Source organism: Neophocaena asiaeorientalis, unplaced genomic scaffold (assembly GCF_003031525.2).
Source record: "Neophocaena asiaeorientalis asiaeorientalis breed wild unplaced genomic scaffold, Neophocaena_asiaeorientalis_V1.1 scaffold46, whole genome shotgun sequence".
Classification (NCBI taxonomy): Eukaryota; Metazoa; Chordata; class Mammalia; order Artiodactyla; family Phocoenidae; genus Neophocaena; species Neophocaena asiaeorientalis.
Window position 1 is genome coordinate 11,215,071 of NW_020175393.1, and position 20,618 is coordinate 11,235,688.

Below are 20,618 nucleotides of genomic sequence, written 5' to 3' on the forward strand. Positions count from 1 at the left end.
ATGTTTTCTGTGGTACAGATAGGCTCTCCCCATCTAACACTGGCCAGCAAAGTCAAAGATTCTTTAGCGTCAGAAGGCTTTTGTACTTTTATAATAGAGTGAAATAAGGTTACAATCAGCATACATGGCCAAACGTTTAAAAAATTTACATGAACACTTTTAATTATTAGCTCTTCTTTCCTGTCAAAGTGATTAAGTTGCAGCCTATTGAGTAACATTAACGTTTGCTTACAATCAGCTCAGAACAAAAGGTTCGCTCTCCACTGCATACGCCATGCTCCCACACCGTATCTTATAACCATCTAACTTAAGGTCAAGCCCTGGGAGTCTAAATGCCCAGTATCCTAGCAGGGCCCCCAACAAGAGTCTCTCTGCCCCAAATTATTCCATGTACTGATATTAGGTTGTCATCTAAAAACAGCAACTGAAAAAAATAAGGTCAAAACTTCAAGAGACTCTCAATTTCTATTAAATATGGTCTCAGAGTTTTAAAATTTCTATTTCCTTTCGTTTCTCTTCATGGATGCTATACTCCCCTCAAAATGAACTACCCCTTTTTCTCGAACTATTCTCCTATCTATACCTTCCACTATCTAACTCCCAGATTATTTCTAGTCTCTACGAGATCAGACAACATTAATTCCTAAGCCCAGCACAAAAATTATTTCCTTCATAAGGTTTTTCCTGATTCTTAGAGGAAGAACTAATTTCTCTCTCACTGAACCACTATAACATCTCATATATTACATCTTCGTTAGTAGTATATTCATTTAATAATTTATCATATCCTCTGCTGGACTATATATAACCTCTCCGGTAAGGTATCCATAGAAGTCATCCTATATGGTACCTGTTGAAGGTTTTAGCCCTCATTGTACCCCTAAAGTACAATATAAGACATTCAGAAGACCTCAATACAGTTGAGCCAAAGGAATGACTTAAAATCAGGTTTTGCTTTGCTTTTTGAGAATGTCTAAATTATAAAATAATACCTTAATCATTTTGTAGAATACCAACCTACCTTACATTATATATTAGAAAAGCAAATCCTACTATATTAAAATTCTTCCCCTAAGTATAACCGACAAAAATGTGTTTATCAAAATACCTGTACAAGAATATTCACGGGAGCACTTTTAATAATAGCTCTAAATTGGATTAACCCAAGTATTTATCAAAACTGATAAATAAATTGTGTCAAATTTATACAATGGAATGCCATCTTGCACGAGAACAGCAACACGATGAATCTCACGAACATGATGTTGAGTAAAAGAAGCTAGATTCAGAAGAATATACACGGTAAGATTTCATTTATATTATTAGATCCATTAGAATAATAATCAGGTTCACTAAAATCCTCCCTTGATACCACATCCCCTCTCAGTCTTTGACGGTAAACGGAGTGCTGATAATAATTATGCTAGGATGATAGGCACCAAGCAGGACTCCCTGAGCAAGCCAGGATGCGTTTATACTAGTTTTAGAGCAAAAATCCCTTCAAGATTGACTATTACTTCTGCCTTCACTTTCTCATCTCCACTGCTCTTGGTAATTAATTCTAAAAAGACTTTTTGTTCCCACCACTGAATTGGAACTATTCTTGCCACAACTTATCAAATGCAATAATCGACCCACTGTCTTCATTTTAGTCAACTTCTCAGCAGGATCTGAAACCCTCTCTTCATTTGGCTACCAGGATACCATACAGTTGGTGTCACTCATCTCCTGGCCTGCGTCTTCATTTCTTCAACCTGTGTGTGTTGGGATACCTCCTGGGGCTGCTCTCCAGTCTTCTCTCTTCTCTTCCTAAGAGACCTCATACTACCTTATATGACTTTAAATCTCATTAATATGCCAATGACTACAAAATTTTTATCTTTAGCACCAACCTCTCTCATGAATTCAAGTCATATATTAAACTGCTTACTCTACTCCTCCACTTAGCTGTCTTACAGATTTCTCAACTTTAATATGATAAATGCATTTAACACATAAATGCTAAAATTTGGCCCCAAACCGCTATTCATCTAGCTGTTCAGATAAACATTCTAGAGGTCATCCTTGATTTCTTCTGTATCTTCACATCTAATATCCACTCTGTTATTAGCAAGTCCTGTTGATACCACCTGCAAAATAAAGCCATACTGGACCACTTCTCACCACTACAGTGAGTGAGCGACCAGAAACCACTCACCACTACAGTGAGTGAGCGACCAGAAACCACTGCTGAAGTCTCTTACCCAGTTAGTCTCCCTGCTTCTACTCCGAAACACCTACAGCCAGCTGGAGTGATCTTTTAAAAACCTTAGATCATCCAGGCGGTTCTGGGCATCTGCCGCACAACAGCGTACATGTGGTTGAAAATACTGTACTGCACGTTTAGAAACTGCTGGAATGGTGAAAAAAGAATTAGTGAATTGACTTCACTTGGACAAAAATATTTTTGAAACTCAAGTGCTTTTGTTTCAAAGTCAAATAAATTCTAAAAAAAAAAAAATACCCTTAAATGAGAGCACAAATCACTCCCCTACTTATAAACTTTAGCAGTTTCCTATCAGACTTTGAACAAAATGCAACTCCTTAGCAAGATTTATCAATGTAAATTAAACCTTTTAAAAACTTCTGTCCGGGGCTTCCCTGGTGGCGCAGTGGTTGAGAGTCCGCCTGCCGATGCAGGGGACACGGGTTCGTGCCCTGGTCCGGGAAGATCCCACATGCCACGGAGCGGCTGGGCCCGTGAGCCATGGCCGCTGAACCTGCCCGTCTGGAGCCTGTGCTCCGCAACGGGAGAGGCCACAACAGTGAGAGGCCCGCGTACCGCAAAAAAATCCCAAAAACTTCAGTCCGTACAAAGTCAAACAGTGAAAGTGACACAGAGAAACACAATGCATGCATAATCTGGCCCCTGCCTCCCTTTTACACATCATCTCCTACCATCTGACCCCACTCACTTCACTCCAAATGCCCTGATATTTCTGTTCTTGAAGCACATTCCAGTCTCAGGACCTTTATACCTCCTGTCACTCAGTCTAGAATGCTCTTCCCCTAGATCTTTGTATGGTATTCTATTCAACATTATTTAATTTTTTACTCAAATACCATCTCCTCTGAAGTAATCTAACTTTACCTCTCCCTTTCCTTATCCTGCATTATTTTCTTCATAGCAGTTAACATTATCTGATATTATTTATTCATTTATTTATTATCTTTCTTGCACACCAAAAGATAAGCTCTCTGGGGGCAGGGGCTTTATGTACCATGACATCCCTAATGCCTGAAACAACGCTTTGGCACATTCATCAGTAAATCTTTGATGAACCAATGAATGATGGAACCCATGTGAGGCTAACAATCCCATCCGGTCTAACTCAACCTCTTGTATATACAGTATATTGAGGAGACAGGATTTTACTTATATCAGAATCCACATAATTATACACTATTTTTAACAGAGTTCTGCCTTGAGAGTAGCAATATAAAATTGCAGTAGTTGCAGAATATTTTACTATTGGGCCTGATAAAACATTAAACCAGAAACTATGCTAAAATAACTGCCTGTCCCAGCAGTTTCGACCAATTTTTGCGGCTAGAACAGAAAGGGGAAAAAGCCAGGTGAACTTTTACTCACTTATATGTGAGTGTGATGCCTTTCTTTAATTTTACTTGGGCTTCTAAATGAAATAAGCAACTTGAATAAAATGGGAGCCAATGAACTTATACATTTTAAAAGTGCCACATTATGCATTTTAATTAAGTGCCTGGGAAAAATGTGATTTGGAATCCTACTGCCCTGACTTACAACAGAAAGACTTAAATATTTTACTAAATATTCTGAAGTATCTATACACAGAGAATCACTGTATTTATGTACATTATCTACTACTGCTCCAATCTTCATGCAACATTAATGGATGCTGATATTCCAAATTAAAAACTTCAACACATTTAAGCCAAGGAAAAACTATGTACTCCACAACTGCTACCTACTTCATTACTCATTTTTGTTATATCTGACAAGGTCCTTTCACATCACATAGTTAAAGGGACCGGGCACCTCTTTTCCAAGAACTTGGTTGATTTGGGGGTGAACTTGATAATCCTGAAAACACTAATTCAGAAATGTATTGAAATCCAACCCCCCAAATAATGTGAGAAATATACTGGAAATTATTAAAAATGAAGAAATGGTAATCAAAATTCTTTTGTAATTTCTTTCTACATTTCTTTATTCTTATCATTTCTGTTAACCAAAAACAATATGAATGAAGACCTCATTAGACACTTACCTCAAGCATCAAAAACAGTATCTATCAAATAGCAGGTGATAAATATAAATTATTAATTACATAATAAATATAAATTATATATAAAACAACAGCTTATGTGACAGAGTTCCCCTCTCAAAGTTCTTAGATTACCTAGAAACATCATAACTATTACTAACAATAAATCTAATTCAATTATGATTATCTCCTATATTTAAAATGTTTGACTTTTACTTACAAGAAAATTATATACTCCATTGAAAGATACATTTCTATATTCAAATACTCTGAAGTTTGTAGCAAATTAAATTAGAAATGACTTGAAATTTACTCTTGTCACTGACTTTGTAAATACTTAAGCAAATTAAATGTTCAGGCTTCTTTAAAATTTTCATTTTACCAATATTATTCCCTACTTTAATAAAAAATATAAAAAATGAAATGAACAAATTTCACTATGTGCACTGGTCACCTGGATTTCTGGTTTATGCTTACTGCATAAATAAATTTTCTCCAACTTATATATACATTTTCACTTAATTGCAGATAATCTGATACTAACCTTCTAGATCTTTAAAGTGTATTATCAGAAAGGCTGGAGTACTTAAATCATCCTTAGGAAGTCACAGGAAATAGTAAACACATAACATCACAAGGTCACCCATTACAAAAATTAGAAACTGTACAGCATGGTGACCATAGGTAATAATACTGTATCGCAAATTGGAAAGTTGCTCAGGGAGTGTATCTTAAAAGTCCTCATCACAAGAAAAAAAAATTTTTTTAACTATGTATGGTGACGAATGTTTACTAGACTTACTGTGGTGATCATTTGGCTATATATACAAATATTGAATCATTATTTTGTACACCTAATATAATGTTCTATGTCAATTATACCTCAATTAAAAAAAAATCAACTCAGTCTTACTTCCTGGTCAACTACTAATATCAAATCTTAAATGCTTACATGATTAAATGTGATTTGTTACCTCTATCACCAAGGAACAAAACTCACAGAAACAAAACCATCCACTTGGATTTGAAGGAATTGTGTACATAACAAAGCACTGGGGTCTTAAGAATCTTGGTTTTAAAAACCTCCTCAAGTTCCTTTCACCTCTAAAACTCTATGCTTCTTTGAGTTTTGCTGTGTTCAAAAGAGCCTCAGCAATTGATTCATAATGGTGTCATATACATAACTAGAAAAAATTCTGTCTCACTGATGTTGAAAACAGGAGTTATTGGTCTGTGAACAGGTGCACTGCTAAAAAAAAAAAAAGAAGTTTTAATGTAATTCTAGTTCCAGAGCTATTAATAACTAAATTTCGATATTCAAGATATCAGGAATAGTGAACACTAGGTGTCAGTGTAAGAAATGGAAAAATATTTTTAAAAACTTGTTTCCAATCAGGTGTATAACAAAGAAATCAAAAACAGCTGTGACCACATTTACTTATAATTGCATAATTCATTTAACAAGCTCTTTAAAACAAAAATTCCTGTTCCAAAACCATCAAGAGTTTAAGATCAGATTAAGCTGATTATTAGAAGTTACAAGTCTTTTGTAACTTCAGTTACATAAAGCACAGAAAGTATTTTTACTTTTAAGATACATATTTTGAAGAATGGTGTTAAATACAGGTATAAGTATGGAAGTACTATGTCGCATGAGTTTAGTTGGTAGAAAACAATTATTTAAAAAAACAATGCTGGATGATTAATTTGAAAATACTGAATTTTAACTTTTCCCCCGAAGTCTCCTACATAAATACCAAGGTATTACAAGTTAAGATGCTTAAAGGGTCAATTCACAGAGAAAAGAACACAGGAAGGATGATTGACTCTCCCCAAATTTTGGTACCTAGAGGTTGTAACTTAACTATGAATGCTAATACTGATAATAAAAACTGCATCTATTAACTATAACAATATTTCAGATAAAAAGCTTTCTCTATAGACTCTTCAGGGTAAAGATTTTCAAAATAGGTTTTGAAAATATTATTATTAGCAATAATCATAAAATATAGTGTCTCATATTTTATAAAGTATACTCATGGTAAATACCTGATTTAGCCCCAAAATAATTATATAATAAATTTATACTCATTAGCACACTGGTCATTTTGGGGGCTTGAACTCCCTCTTCTGTCCTCTGAACCCTCTCTCACCTACCCATTTATCCATTTCTCTGTTTTATCTCTCAAACTCCACGTTACTATCTACTTAGTAAATCTTTCCATGTGTTTTTCAAGCATGTTGGGAAACTTTTTCATACAATATTCTGAAAGTCATTCATTTGGGGGAAAGGAAAAAACTAAACATTGTAGTCATCACTAAAATACAAAATGTTGGGACTCAAAAAATCATTTAGGAGAACATTCAAGTATTTGATGGAGAAACTCTTGTTTCACTGACAGTTAAGTTCTATTTGAACTGCAGTCATAAGAGGAGAAACCATGAAGCTTATGGAAAAGCCTTCTAGGTCCCAGGATTCAAACAAAGGCAATTTAAACCACTCTGTATCTGATGGTTTCTTCTCAGGGACATAAAGTTAGATGGGAACAGACAAGGAAGAACAGGGAAATTCACATATAACAAATGATCTAAACTGATATCTAAGAATTTTAAGACATCTAAAGCATACCAGGAGTGAGAAGTAGAAGTAGGAGAAATCAAGACAGAACTGTATATAGTGTGACATTCAAAGCCAGGAAAGTGGCCCCAGAAATACATATAGCATATGATTCTTCAAGCTCTCTTCTGGCTCTTTAGTGTCTTTGCCCTTAACACTGTGTTACTCCAATTGTATAGTTTTTTGATTAGAATTTTGGCTGACATTAATTAAATCATGTTTTCATCAACAGTGTCGATGAGTGCTAAGCCATTTATGTACATCATCTTATATAATGCCTACGAGGTAGGTAAATTCCTACAGATGAGTAAACCAGGACTCAAAGGGATTAAGAAGTAATGCTCAATAATGCATAACTAGCAGGTTATGAAGGAAGCCAAAATTCAAACCCAGGGATGTCTGTCTCCAAAAGCTTTCCACTCTACCAGCATTTCCCAGCTGAAGGTTCAAAAGCTCTTGTGGGTTTTGCAAAAGTAACCAGGAGAGTCACATTTAGAACAATGACTAGTAAGTGAGAATATGCCAAACTGGTACATCTAAATGTACTCAGAACTCAGAACTTCTACCTGTTTTTTACTCAAACACTGATGTCCATCATAATGGATCTGATTGATATATTGTTCTGAATTTGTTTATTCTTACACATACAGGATTTAATTTACAGCCATAGTGGATTACTGTTTACAGATGGCAAATGCAGTTCAGAAACCTGTCACCATCCAACTCAGAGGTAGTAATATCTCTCGCCTAAATACTTCAACATCCTTCTTCAAACAGACCTCTCTGGAAGTGGCATATTGAGTCTTTCACTACCTTATATAAAACAGCCAGGTTATTTTATCCACTTTCCTGACTATGCCACTTTCTAAAATCTTCAATATCCCCAGCAATCTATAGAATTACATAAAAATTCCTCAGTTTGAAATTCAATGACCTTGAATATCTAGTCCCAACCTTCTTTTTCATCCCTTTCTACAGAATACATTTAAGAAACAATTATATTCCAGTGGGAAATCCACATGGCTTGATCAAGGTGATTTCATATAAACCAATGGCTAAATTTGATTTCTTGGCATAAAATGCAAGCTCTGGGCAATTTATATGATATTTAAAAATAGGAATTCTACTCCTGACAACATCTAAAACTTTTCTTCTTGAAGCCAATGACCAACGCAAGCAGCAAATGGTAAATCTCCAGAAAAGTTCACAATATCTTAAGTACCTTTTTTGAGTATGCTTTAATCTCTTCTTTCTTAACATTTAATTACCTTTGTCCAGAGATCTATCAAATGATGCCTACTTTAATGTTATAAAATTATTCATTATGCCCAAAATGTTTTGCTGGCTATTATGACCATTTCTCACATTGAAGAACGTTACTTTTTCTCTTTACAGACTTAAAATACAGTTTATCTTTATAAGATACTTGATATTGAATTTGTATTTTCCACACCAAAAGAAGGTTCTACTTACTTTTCTTGGGGCTTCTCTTTTCTAACCATTTCTTTTTGTTCACTATTCTCCATAAACCCTCTGCAAAATATGAATCTATTCTGAAATCAATACTTTCACTACAGAGAACCACAGAATACTCAAAAGTAGAAGGGACCTAAGAGATACACAGTAAATTCAGTCAGTAAGTACCAGAATAAAAGAATCAGAATTTTTCATCCTAAAGACTCCTCAAACTCTCTGAAAAAGAAACTACTTGAATTTCACATCTCCTATTTTATAAACTGTGCGACTTTTGCCAAATTGCTTAATCTTTCTGTTCTACAGTTTCTACACCTACAAAATATTTTCTAACTATCCAGGTTTATCGCAAATATTAAGTAAAATGTTTACTACAAGAGATGTCATTCTCAAAGTATGCATAATTGAAAGTTTAAAAAGAAAATATACTTTTAAAATGTCTTAAGGACATTACTAAATCAAGGAATCTTTATACAAAGTTTTAGGGAAAAAAGTTTTTTGATCTTTTAAGAAATATATGCTATATTATATATAACTAAATTTCCAGATTAAAAAAAATAAACTTTATTATTGAGAGACATCTTTCTAAGTGTATCACACACTATCTTTACTATCAAAGAGTATCCTGAATGTATCAATTTTTTCTAATTGTTTCAAGCCTTCAAAATGAATATCAATCAATATACTGGTTGTATATAAGAGTGATGGTCTCTACAACCAAATAAATGTATTAGAAGACGTTAGGTATTTAAATGCATACTTTCTGGAATATAATTTATAAATTGTACTCCTAGACCAATTAGATACCTATAATTTTGTGTAGTTGTGTTTTTTAGCAATCATTTCCCTCTTAGCTCCTACACTCTCCCAACTTCTTGCTGCTTCTTATCAGCACCTGCCTCCACACCATTCTCCTGCATCTACTCTACTGTGAAAAAGAAAAATATATAAGCTTTTAGATTAAACCCACTCTGAGTAATGGGCATGATTACAGTAGTGTCTATTGCCTTTCTGTCGCTTACTGTCAGATTCTTAGCTGGATTAGAAGTGCAAAGTCAGTAAGACTCTACTAATAATAAAACATTACTTTCAAATTTAGTTTCAAAACATTCTTAACATGTTCTCTTAAGCCTTTTCTAATTGACACATTTACGTGATGGACCTTATTCCTCTTTCCATTCACTTTAAAAATCTGAAGTCAATTTTATATCAGTCTTCAAACATAAATAGTATCTTTTGAATTTCAGATTATCTACATCACTTAGAATTTCAGAACCACTTACTCTAGAGAAGTATCTAAGGAGAGTTAGTGCATTCTTAGGAAACAGAATGTAATTTATAAATTCATCGAGATATAAAAATGACTAGAACGTTTGAAATTATAAGCATAAACAAATGGTTCCCTATCACAGTCAGTAAAATAAAACCCCTAATAAAACATCAGGATGAATGTGAATATCTGAAGGGATAAAAAACATACTTAAAAAAAAACCTGTTACATATTCTTCAAGTGTAGACTAATATATAATACTTGGATCTGGGAAATAAATAAAGCTGTCTAATGATATCTATATAACACATAAGGCCATGTCAAATTGGGTTACACTACGTTAGAAAGCTACATAGAAATAATAGTTGTTATTTTTTTAAACCTGGAAAATGGCCTATGTATCTACAATAACATAATATATAAAAAATGTTTAGGAGACTGGTTGGCACATAGTAGATATGAACTTTTATTTCCTTCTTCTCTACATAATCTCCACACTAATCAAGAGAAACAGAATCTCTGGGAAAAGAAGATATAGGGCTATGAATAAATAACTTTCAAAGACCTTGGAAAAGGTACTGAAGAACAGGAGTCTGAAAACAAGTCTCTTGGTTCAGATACAGAACAGAACACAAAATGTGATGAAGGAGAATACAGTAGTTGGGAGATACTTGCCAAAGTAAAAGGCATTAGAAGAACAAACAGATAGGGGAGGAGAAACTCAGTGCCTGCTAATCCAGTTGGGAGGTTAGATAGTTACTCCTCACACATATTAAGTTTATTCTTTACTAGTTTTCATAAAGATTATGAGAATAACTTTGACAACCAATTCATATACACAGAATTCAACAGATTGCATGGTTTACTACTTGGCTGATAAATTCATATAGTGAAAACCCAGTATGACTTTTAAGTAGAATGGTAGATAATTATATTCTGTGTATAAAACAAAGTGATTTTTCTGTTATTTAACTGTGAGTAAATAGAGAAATAAAAGTAGCTATACAGCCATCAAAAATTATGTTATTTTTTGAACTGCAAAAATGGGTATTATCAAAAGCATATTATTGACAGCATATAATATCAATTCAGTCACACAATTTCCAGTTGGCACAAATCTGTACTTATTTTAATTAACTGATGCAACTCAGTCTGCAGAGAGGGTATTTTATGAATGGTCTGCATGTCTTTGGTAAATCTGAAATTCTTGGAAACTACACATTAGGCATTTAATAGGAGCTGCAGCCAGAACTGAGTTTCAGCACAGGTCAGAAATCCAAACTTGGCATAGGATCCAAGTAGCTAGCAGAGCTTAGCTTAAGTTAGGTAACAGGATACTAGCTGACCGGCAGCAATAAATGAAGAACACTAAAGGAAAAGCCTTGACACACATGGAAAGGAGGGAAGACACTGTTCTATTCCTCCGCTAAGAAAACCATGTATAATAATATGAAACAGTGCTTTTAAGTTACTTGGAACTATAAACAATTTGTACTCTGAGATTCTCTTACCTTGAAGAGTTGAACAATTGACTATTAGTAGAATATACTACAGGAAGAAAAAGAAGACATGCTGAGAGTTGGGAAAGGACTGGAAATTCTTTCCTGGTTGGTCCTCTAGGTTATGCCTGTAGCAAATTACCCAGGAGAATTGGCGGGGAAAACGTAGCTAAAGAGGCGATCTACTTAGAATATGCCCATTTTGTGTCACAGATTAAAAACTAAATATCTGTCATCTGCAATACAAACATTATTTCTTAAAAAAGAGAAGATACAATACTATTTCTTGAGGTATGAGGTAGTAATATGAGGGAAAATCCAGCTAAGTAACAGAAAATATTAAGAGCAATCGATCAGAAACAAGTGCCATTCAAAACAATTAGTAAAATTTCCACAATACACTCTTTAAAGAGAAGCAAAAAAGAAGGAAAGGAATCACTTTTCAAGACATACAATGTTCTATATTTTGAACAATGCTGTGTGTGTATATGTGTGCACATGTGTGTGTATATTCCACAAAGCAGGTGTGCTTTCAGTCTGTTTATGCTAAATATGTGGTACTTCATTTACTCTACAGTAGAAACAGACAAATAAGCCAAGAATTTTTTCCCAGATGGTATTTGTGAATTTCTCTGTCCCATCCATGTAAACACAGAGTGGTGTGTTCCGGTTTGCTGAGTTACATATCCACGCTCTGACTTAGTACAAAGTCTGAATGTTTAGTCAGCTAAAAGACTGTTTCCATTCTGTGATTCATTAGGTCCCCATGGTACCTCTACTTCCTTTACTTTATGCAATCACAAATTATATTAGTTTGTCCTATTTTTATAACCCTTATAACTGAAGTTCTGCACAGGAAATTCTATTGCTATTTTAAAACATATTCACAAACCATTACTGAGGTGACATAAGTGACAGCCCCACAGAAGTGGTGATGAGGACTGAACATTGCCTTGCATGAGATCCTTCTACCAGGAAGATAAACTGTCGAATTAAAAAGCATTACAAGTAAGTGGGGTGGAGGAAGGGATGACTCAGTGTATGCTAATCCAGACGGGAGACTTAAGCAATCACTTTTGACACATATAAATATGTTATTAATTTTCATAACTAAAGACTATTAGAATAACCCTGAGAAAGTGGTTCTGATGTGAAAACAGTACAACAAATTGAGGAGCTTACTAGTTGCCTGGTAGATTATATAGTGAAAATCCAATATGTTCTGAAATGGAATGGTAGATAGTTACACTTTGTGCATACAATGAAGAGGGTCCTCTGATATTTAATTTTGAATGAATAAAAAAATCAAAGCAGCTATATAGCCATCAGATGTCATGACAGTTTTGGAACTTGAAAGGATATTATTATTGACAGTATCATAATAGCAACTCTATCACACAATTTCAAGTTGGCATAAATCTTTACCTATTTCAAATAGATGTAGCTCACCCTATGGAGTGGGAGAAGAGGGAAGCTTAGGATATGAAAATGTTTGCATCTTTCTGGAAAATTTGAAAGAGCATTTCAATGGATTTTTTCAAGCCAATTCTAATCTAAATCATGCCATTAAATAGCCCTGTTATCTTAGAATTAATCACGCTAGTAACCATTTACTACTACTAACTTAGAGAAAGGGTACTATGCCTCAGAAACTTCACTAAGTCTTTAATATACAATATATCTAATTTTTATGACCCTCTATAACCACTGTAAAAAGTAAATATTAGTATTGTTATTTTACAAAATAAGAAAATTAAAAGTTTTGAAAACTCTCTCTAGTGACAACTAATTAGTATTGCACTGAATCATAAAACTGCTGATATTCAACCATTCATGACTTATAAAAAAGGCAATTTCATTTGGTTCAAACTATTATATAACAAATAATTTCTGAAGTATAGTTCAACTTTAAAATCCTATGACTTTAATATTCTAACTTGTTCTTGAATAAAGTGAAAAGCTTTGTATAGATTTTAAACTATATGTTTTCATGATTTAACATATTCTATAATCTTCACGCAGAGCTCCAGTGAAGAACAGTTAACTGGGGCCTGAGCTGGTCACAACCTAGCAAGTGGAACAGAGTAGAGTTAGGTGGAATCACTCAGACTGGAAGGCAGGCCTGGCTGAAGAACTGAGAAAGAATCAGGGGTAGGATGAGAGGACACAGGTCTCAAATGGGAATCATAGGTCCAAGAAACAAGAGACGAAAGATTTAAAGCAAATCTCTTCCCAAATGAAACAACACGCAACCGCTGCCAAAATGATCCAAGAGACTGAAGAATGGATTTTCTTCCCCTTGAAAGTTTTAGATTAAGGTATTAAGGGCCGGCAGTTGAGGAAAGAGCGAGTCAACTGAAGTTCTAGCTCACTACCCCAGTACTTAAAGGTGCTTTTTGAACAGGAGACACAGCACCACAGAGGTTGTAAGAGTGGAATCACTTTCTTCCCTTCTAAATAGGCTGTAGCAAGACTCTAAATGCTTTTTATTTCTTCTATAAGTTATGTATTCCCTTTGATAGTACACTATCAAAGCACTTTGATAGATCACTCTGGCATTAACAGAGCAAAGTCATAGGGGGAAAAAGTATATCACATAAAAACAACTTCCTTATTATATTTGTCTATGAACTTCTCTGACATACATAACACTGTTTCCACAGCTTTTGAGGAAAACTAAAATTCCTTTAAAAAACATCATTTTCTTCCAAAATTAAAAAGTATGTTTCCTTGAAAAATTGAAATTGAAGATGGATATGGGAAATACAGCAACAATATGTTATATAAATCCATTAACACTGAATACTTTCCTGGTTAAGCAAATGAAGCCGGCCTGGTAAAAACCAGGTAGAAGTGGCTCCTGAGCTCAGATTTCCATATTAAAAGTCATACCTATGCTGTCAAACATTCCAATTTTAATCTTTCAAGAACAGCCAGAAATCCTAAGTTTTTATGTAAAAGTGATCTAATTTTAAAATGTTGGCAACTAAATTTGTATCTTAATATAGTGCAAGTAAAACCAGATTCTATGCTACATCTATGCATACGCCAAGAGTTTTTTACCTCTATTCTGATGCTTACTTTCCTCAATTAAATTTAATAAATATATTAAATATATTTATTTGAATCCTATGAAAGATTTAACATATATTTTTATATAGACATGTATATAAAAAAACAAGAATTCCAGGCTAGATACCTCTTGTCAAAACCCCCATCTCTCCCTGTGAATATCAGCATTACCAGTTACCATAAAGTTTAAAAATTAATTTATTTAAAAAAATTTTTAAATTCAATTTATTTAAACTAAAAAACAGTTCATCCCACTCTACCCCCTGCCTCTGGCAACCACCAATCTGTTTCTCTGTTTCTATGAAGTTGATTTGTTTTTCTTTTAGATTCCACATATAAAAGGGCTCATACGGTATTTGTCTTTCTATGTCTGTCTTATTTCACTTGGCATAATATCCTTGAGGTCCACTCACGGTACTGCAAATGGCAATGTTTCATTATTTCATATGGCTCAGTAATATTCCACTGCATAGTCATACCACAATCTTTTTACCCATTCATCCAGAGATGGATACTTAGGTTGTTTCCATATCTTGGCTACTACAAATAATGCTGCCACGAACATGGGCATGCATACATCTTTTTGAGTTAGTATTTTCATTTCTTTGGATAAATACCCAGAATTGGACTTGCTGGATGATATGGTAGTTCTGTCTTTAATTTTCTGAGAAACCTCCATACTGCTTTCCATAGTGGCTGCACAAATGCACAATCCAACAACGCACAAGGGCTCCCTTACTCCACATCCTCACCATCACTTGCTATTTTTAGTCTTTCTGATGACAGTCATTCTGACAAGTGTGAGGTGATATCTCATTTGGTTTTGATTTGCATTTCCCTGATGGCTAATGATGGTGAGCATCGTTTCAGGTACATGTTGGCCAGCTGTCTGTCTTCTTTGGAAAAGTGTCTATTCAGATGGTCTGCCCATTTATTAATTGTTTATTTTTTGCTATTGAGTTGTATGACTTCTTCATATATTTTGAATATTAGCCCCTTATCAGATATATGATTTGCAGACATTTTCCTCCATTCAGTAGGTTACCCTTTCATTTTGTTGATGGTTTCCTTTGCTGTGCACAAGCTTTTTAGTTTGATGTAGTCTCACTTGTTTATTTTTGCTTTTGTTTTTGGGGTCAGATTCAAAAAATCATCGTCAAGACCTATGTCAAGGAGCTTAGTTCTTATGTTTTCTTCTAGGCATTTCATGGTTGTAGGCCTTACATCTAAGTCTTTAATCCATTTTGAGTTAATTTTTGTGTACAGTGTAAAAGAGCATCTAGTTTTATTCTTTTGCATGTGGCTCTCCAATTTTGACTGCTTTCTCATAAATTAATTGACCATATATGTGGGTTATTTCAGGGCTCTTATTCTGTTCCACTGATCTACGTGTATGTTTCAGGCCAACACTTGTTAGAATGGTTATTATGAAAAAGTCATGAGATAACAAGTGCTGGTGAGGATGTAGAGAAAAGGGAATCCAGTACTTTAAAACTGTTGTGCTATTTCCTACTAGTCTCCATATTTTCATGAAAATTCTGCTATCTTTCAAATCATTGTTCCCCTATGGTAATAAATCTGGGTGCTTTTAAAATTTATATTATGCTGTTCATAGTCAGCAGTTTGAACATGCATTTCTTTGGGCTCGTCCTTTTTGGAGTTTGCTCAGCTTCTTAAATCTATAGATTTACGTATTTTAGTAAATTCCAGACGTTTTCAGCCATTATGTAATTATACAGAAAGCCTATTTGCAATAGCAAATAAGAAGGTTAAATACTTAGGAATATATCTAACAAGAAATACGTGAAGTCTATAAAAAGAAATGTTAAAACACTCATGTAAGACACAAAAATAGTCTTGAAAAAATGTAGACATTCCTTTTTCTTAGGCTGACTCAACATTAAGATGCAGTTCTCTTTAAATTGATTTATAAATTCACACAATCCCCATAAAAATACCAGCAAGTTATTTTATGGAGCTAGAAAATTCAATACTAATGTTCACATGGAAAAATAAACATATAAGACTAATTAGGAACACACTGAGAAAAATTAGAAGGGGCGTCTAGCTGTAACAATCTTTAAGATATACCATAAAACCAATATAATTTAAAATGTTGTATTAGCACATGCGTAGACAAATAAACCACTGGTATAGAATATAAAATCAGAAATAGACCCCAATACATATGCTAATTTAGTAATGATAAAGGAGGCATCTCAAATCATTAGGGAAAGTAGATACTTTTTAATAAATGATGATGGTATAACTGGGTAGTCATTTGGAAAAATCTATAGTTAGATCCATATCTCACACAATAACAAGAATAAACCACAAATGGTTAGGAATCTAAATGTTAAAAATGAAACCATACAGGTACTAGAAAACAATATAGATGAACTTCTCTTTAAACTCAGTATAAGAAAAGTGTTCCTAACTATAACTCAAAATCCAAAGGAGATAAAAGATTGATGCATTTGACTACATTAAAATAAAAATACTTGTATGCCTCCCCAAAGCTCATAAAAACAAAGTCAAAACATAACTGTAACTGACACAGAAGAAGAATATATTTGTATCATATGCCATAAACAAAGGACTGTTACACCTAATATTTATGAGACACAGGACCAAAAACTTGATAGAAAAATGAGGAAAGGACATGAAAGTGTTCCTAGTGGCCAACACTGAAACAACTTGAGAAATAAAAATAAATAATAATACTACTGCATAATGAACAAAAGAATAAAATTTAAATACACATTAGTCCATACATACGTACATTAAAAATTAAATAAATAAATGGTGATAAAGAATAGCTATTTCTTTCAGAATAACTGCAATTAAAAGATAAAAGGAAAGAAGAAAATAGAAAATCATTACTATGCAAATACCACAGTAATAACGGTCGCAGACTACACCCACTGATGAATGTTAAAATTAATAGGCAAAATTTTTCAGAGAAACAGTATTTGCATAGTCACAAAATATCTCCCACAAGACATTTATTAACAACAAAATGAGAAAAAAAAACAACTTCACTATAGTGGAAAAATTCAACATATACCACTTTACCCAAGTTATCAAAGTTAATTTAAGATCACAAACAACACATCAACAACATGAACCCACTGATATGATACAGTGAGAAAAGCCCATCACTTTTGTGGTATTCTTGACAAAAAGGCATAGCCACATTCTAACCATAAGAAAACATTAGACCAATTGACAAAGAAGAGCATTCTACAGAATAATTGTCTAGTACTTTTCAAAAATGTCAAGGTCATGAAAGACTTTAAAGAAAGACTGAGGAACTATCACAGACAGAAGACCACAAAGACATGACAGCTCACTACAGTGTGTTATCCTGGATTAGCTCCTGGAACAGAAAAGGGACACTAATGGGAAAACTGATGAAATTCATATAAGGTTGGTAATTTTATTAACAGTATTGTACCAATGTTATTCCTGGTTTTGATAATTGTACTATGGTTATGCAAGATGTTAACATAGGAATGTGAATTGTATCTGAGAATTCTCTGTAATATTTGTGCAATTCTCTTTCCAGACATGTAAAATTCAGAATAAATATTTTTTAAAAAGTTCTGAAAAAACTATACTGATATAATGATAAAAAACAGATCAGTGGGGCTTCCCTGGCGGTGCAGTGGTTGAGAGTCCACCTGCCGATGCAGGGGACATGGGTTCATGCCTGGGTCCGGGAGAATCCCACATGCTGCGGAGCGGCTGGGCCCGTGAGCCATGGCCGCTCAGCCTGTGCGTCTGGAGCCTGTGCTCCGCAACGGGAGAGGCCACAACAGTGAGAGGCCTGCGTACCGCAAAAAACAAAAAACAAAAAAACAGATCAATGTTATCCGAGGTCAGGAGTGGGAGAAAAGACTGATTACACAGGGTTACAAAGGGATGTTTTTGGATGATGGAAATATTTCTATATAATGATTGCATTGCTAGTCACATGACAATATTCATCTGTCAAAAGTCATGCACTGGTGAAATTGTTACATGAAAATTATACTTTAATACAGCTGACAAAAAAAGAATTCCAAATGTAAAAAAAAAAAATTCTTAAAAATATCTTGGGTTGTGATGCCAATATAAGTGGAATGCAGAGAAGAGATACCAAATAAGATTATATGCTCTTACCAGGTTAATTAACTGAGTGTGTACTACATCTTCTACCAAAACTGCTGTTTCATGAAGAGGCCTCCTAGAATCACCTAGAGAAAACCTGCAAAGAAAATCAAACATACCAATATTAAGGACTGTAAAACTAAGAAAGGCAAAAGTGAAAAATATTTATCATGATACTGTTTAATAAAGTACAAATTGTCCTCTCAAATGACAGAGTATGTATACAATTTTCTATGGACAAAGAATTGCATCTTTCCTACATAAGCTGAAACTTCCAGAGAAAAGTGCAGTGTCATCAATGATATTTCTTGACTTGTGTAGGCATTTTTGAGGGCATTTACTATTTTAAAATGCAAAATTTTAAAGACAACCACTTCATAATACTGGCAACCAGAAAACCATTATCATACCCAAATAACCAATACAGCTGGCCCTTCATATCTTCAGGTTCTGCAGGTTCCTCGGATTCAACCAACCACCAATTGAAAATATTCAAAATAAAAAAAAAATCCACAAAGTTCTGAATAGCAAAACTTGATTTTGCCACGTGGTGGCAACAATTCACATATCATTTACATTGTATTTACAATTATTTACATGGCATTTACTTTGTATGAGGTATTATAAGTAATCTAGGGACAATTTAAAGTATATGAAAATTTCCCCAAAGAAGATATACAGATTGACAATAAACACATGAAAGGATGCTCAACATCACTAATCATTAGAGAAATGCAAATCAAAACTACAATGAGATATCACCTCACCCCAGTCAGAATGGCCATCATCAAAAAATCTACAAACAATAAATGCTGGAGAGGGTGTAGAGAAAACCGAACCCTCTTGCACTGTTGGTGGGAATGTAAATTGATACAGCCACTATGGAGAACAGTATGGAGGTTCCTTAAAAAACAAAACATAGAACTACCATATGACCCAGCAATCCCACTGCTGGGCATACACTCTGAGAAAACCATAATTCAAAAAGAGTCATATACCACAATGTTCATTGCAGCCCTATTTACAACAGCCAGGACATGGAAGCAACCTAAGTGTCCATCAACAAGTGAATGGATAAAGAAGATGTGGCACATATATACAATGGAATATTACTCCGCCATAAAAAGAAACGAAATTGAGTTATTTGTAGTGAAGTGGATGGACCTAGAAACTGTCATACAGAGTGAAGTAAGTCAGAAAGAGAAAAACAAATACCACATGCTAACACATATATATGGAATCTAAAAAGAAAAAAAAATGGTTATGAAGAACCTAGGGGCAGGATAGGAGTAAAGACACAGATGTAGAGAATGGATTTGAGGACATGGGGAGGGGGAAGGGTAAGCTGGGACGAAGTGAGAGAGTGCCATGGACACACATACACTTCCAAATGTAAAACAGACAGCTAGTGGGAAGCAGCCGCATAGCACAGGGAGATCAGCTCCGTGCTTTGTGTCCACCTAGAGGAGTGGGATAGGGAGGGTGGGAGGGAGACGCAGAGGGAGGAGATATGGGGATATATGTACACATAAAGCTGATTCACTTTGTTATACAGCAGAAACTAACACACCATTGTAAAGCATTATACTCCAATAAAGATGTTAAAAAAAAAAAAGAAAAAGAGACATGGGATAGTCATAAGTAGATCACTTTCACTGAATTTCCTTGTTCAAGATTCACTTAGGAAGGCAAAGTGGGTTATTTTGAGGGGCATTTGAAGAAAATGGTAAGTTTAACATTACCATGGAAGACTATGTGTGTAAATATTACAAATAATAATTCTGTTTATTAAAGTAAAAAAAAAGTATATGGAAAGATGCGCATAGGTTATATAGTAAATGCTATGTCATTTTATATAAGGGACTTGAGCATCTGACCATTTGGGTATCTGCAGGGGGTTCTTAGAACCAATCTCCCTCAGACACTGAGGGACAACAGTACAGTAACACAATAATAGCCACGCAGAAAACTAAAAAAAGCATGTGATGTAATTAAAATGAAAACTGCTAAGAAAACTACATGTAAGTGGTGTAAACTATTATTTCAAATTATATACAAGCAGATTATCAAGAATGGATGACAAAGCTGATCTTAAAAGTCCTCTTCTCAATTTTCATATTGTGGACTAGATGGTCCTGGTAAAGAACATTTGAAAATATACAGTAATATATTAAAAACTTATATTTAAAGCATACTTTAACCAGCACTAGAGAGAACAAAAAAGAAGTCAGAGAAAATGAGAAAACACA

General features: G+C 34.2%; 1 protein-coding gene across 3 annotated transcripts in view; it reads right to left on the minus strand.

Moving 5' to 3' along the window:
* Positions 1–20,618, minus strand: part of SUPT3H (SPT3 homolog, SAGA and STAGA complex component) — a 443,936-nt gene that overhangs the window by 208,050 nt on the left and 215,268 nt on the right. For all 3 annotated transcript variants that reach the window (XR_003006039.1, XM_024765889.1, XM_024765890.1), the window contains exon 4: positions 18,382–18,466. Coding sequence is in view for 2 of the 3 variants with exons in the window: in XM_024765889.1 (XP_024621657.1) it covers positions 18,382–18,466 (85 nt within the window). In the remaining variant the exon portion in view is untranslated. The remainder of the gene's footprint in view (positions 1–18,381; positions 18,467–20,618) is intronic.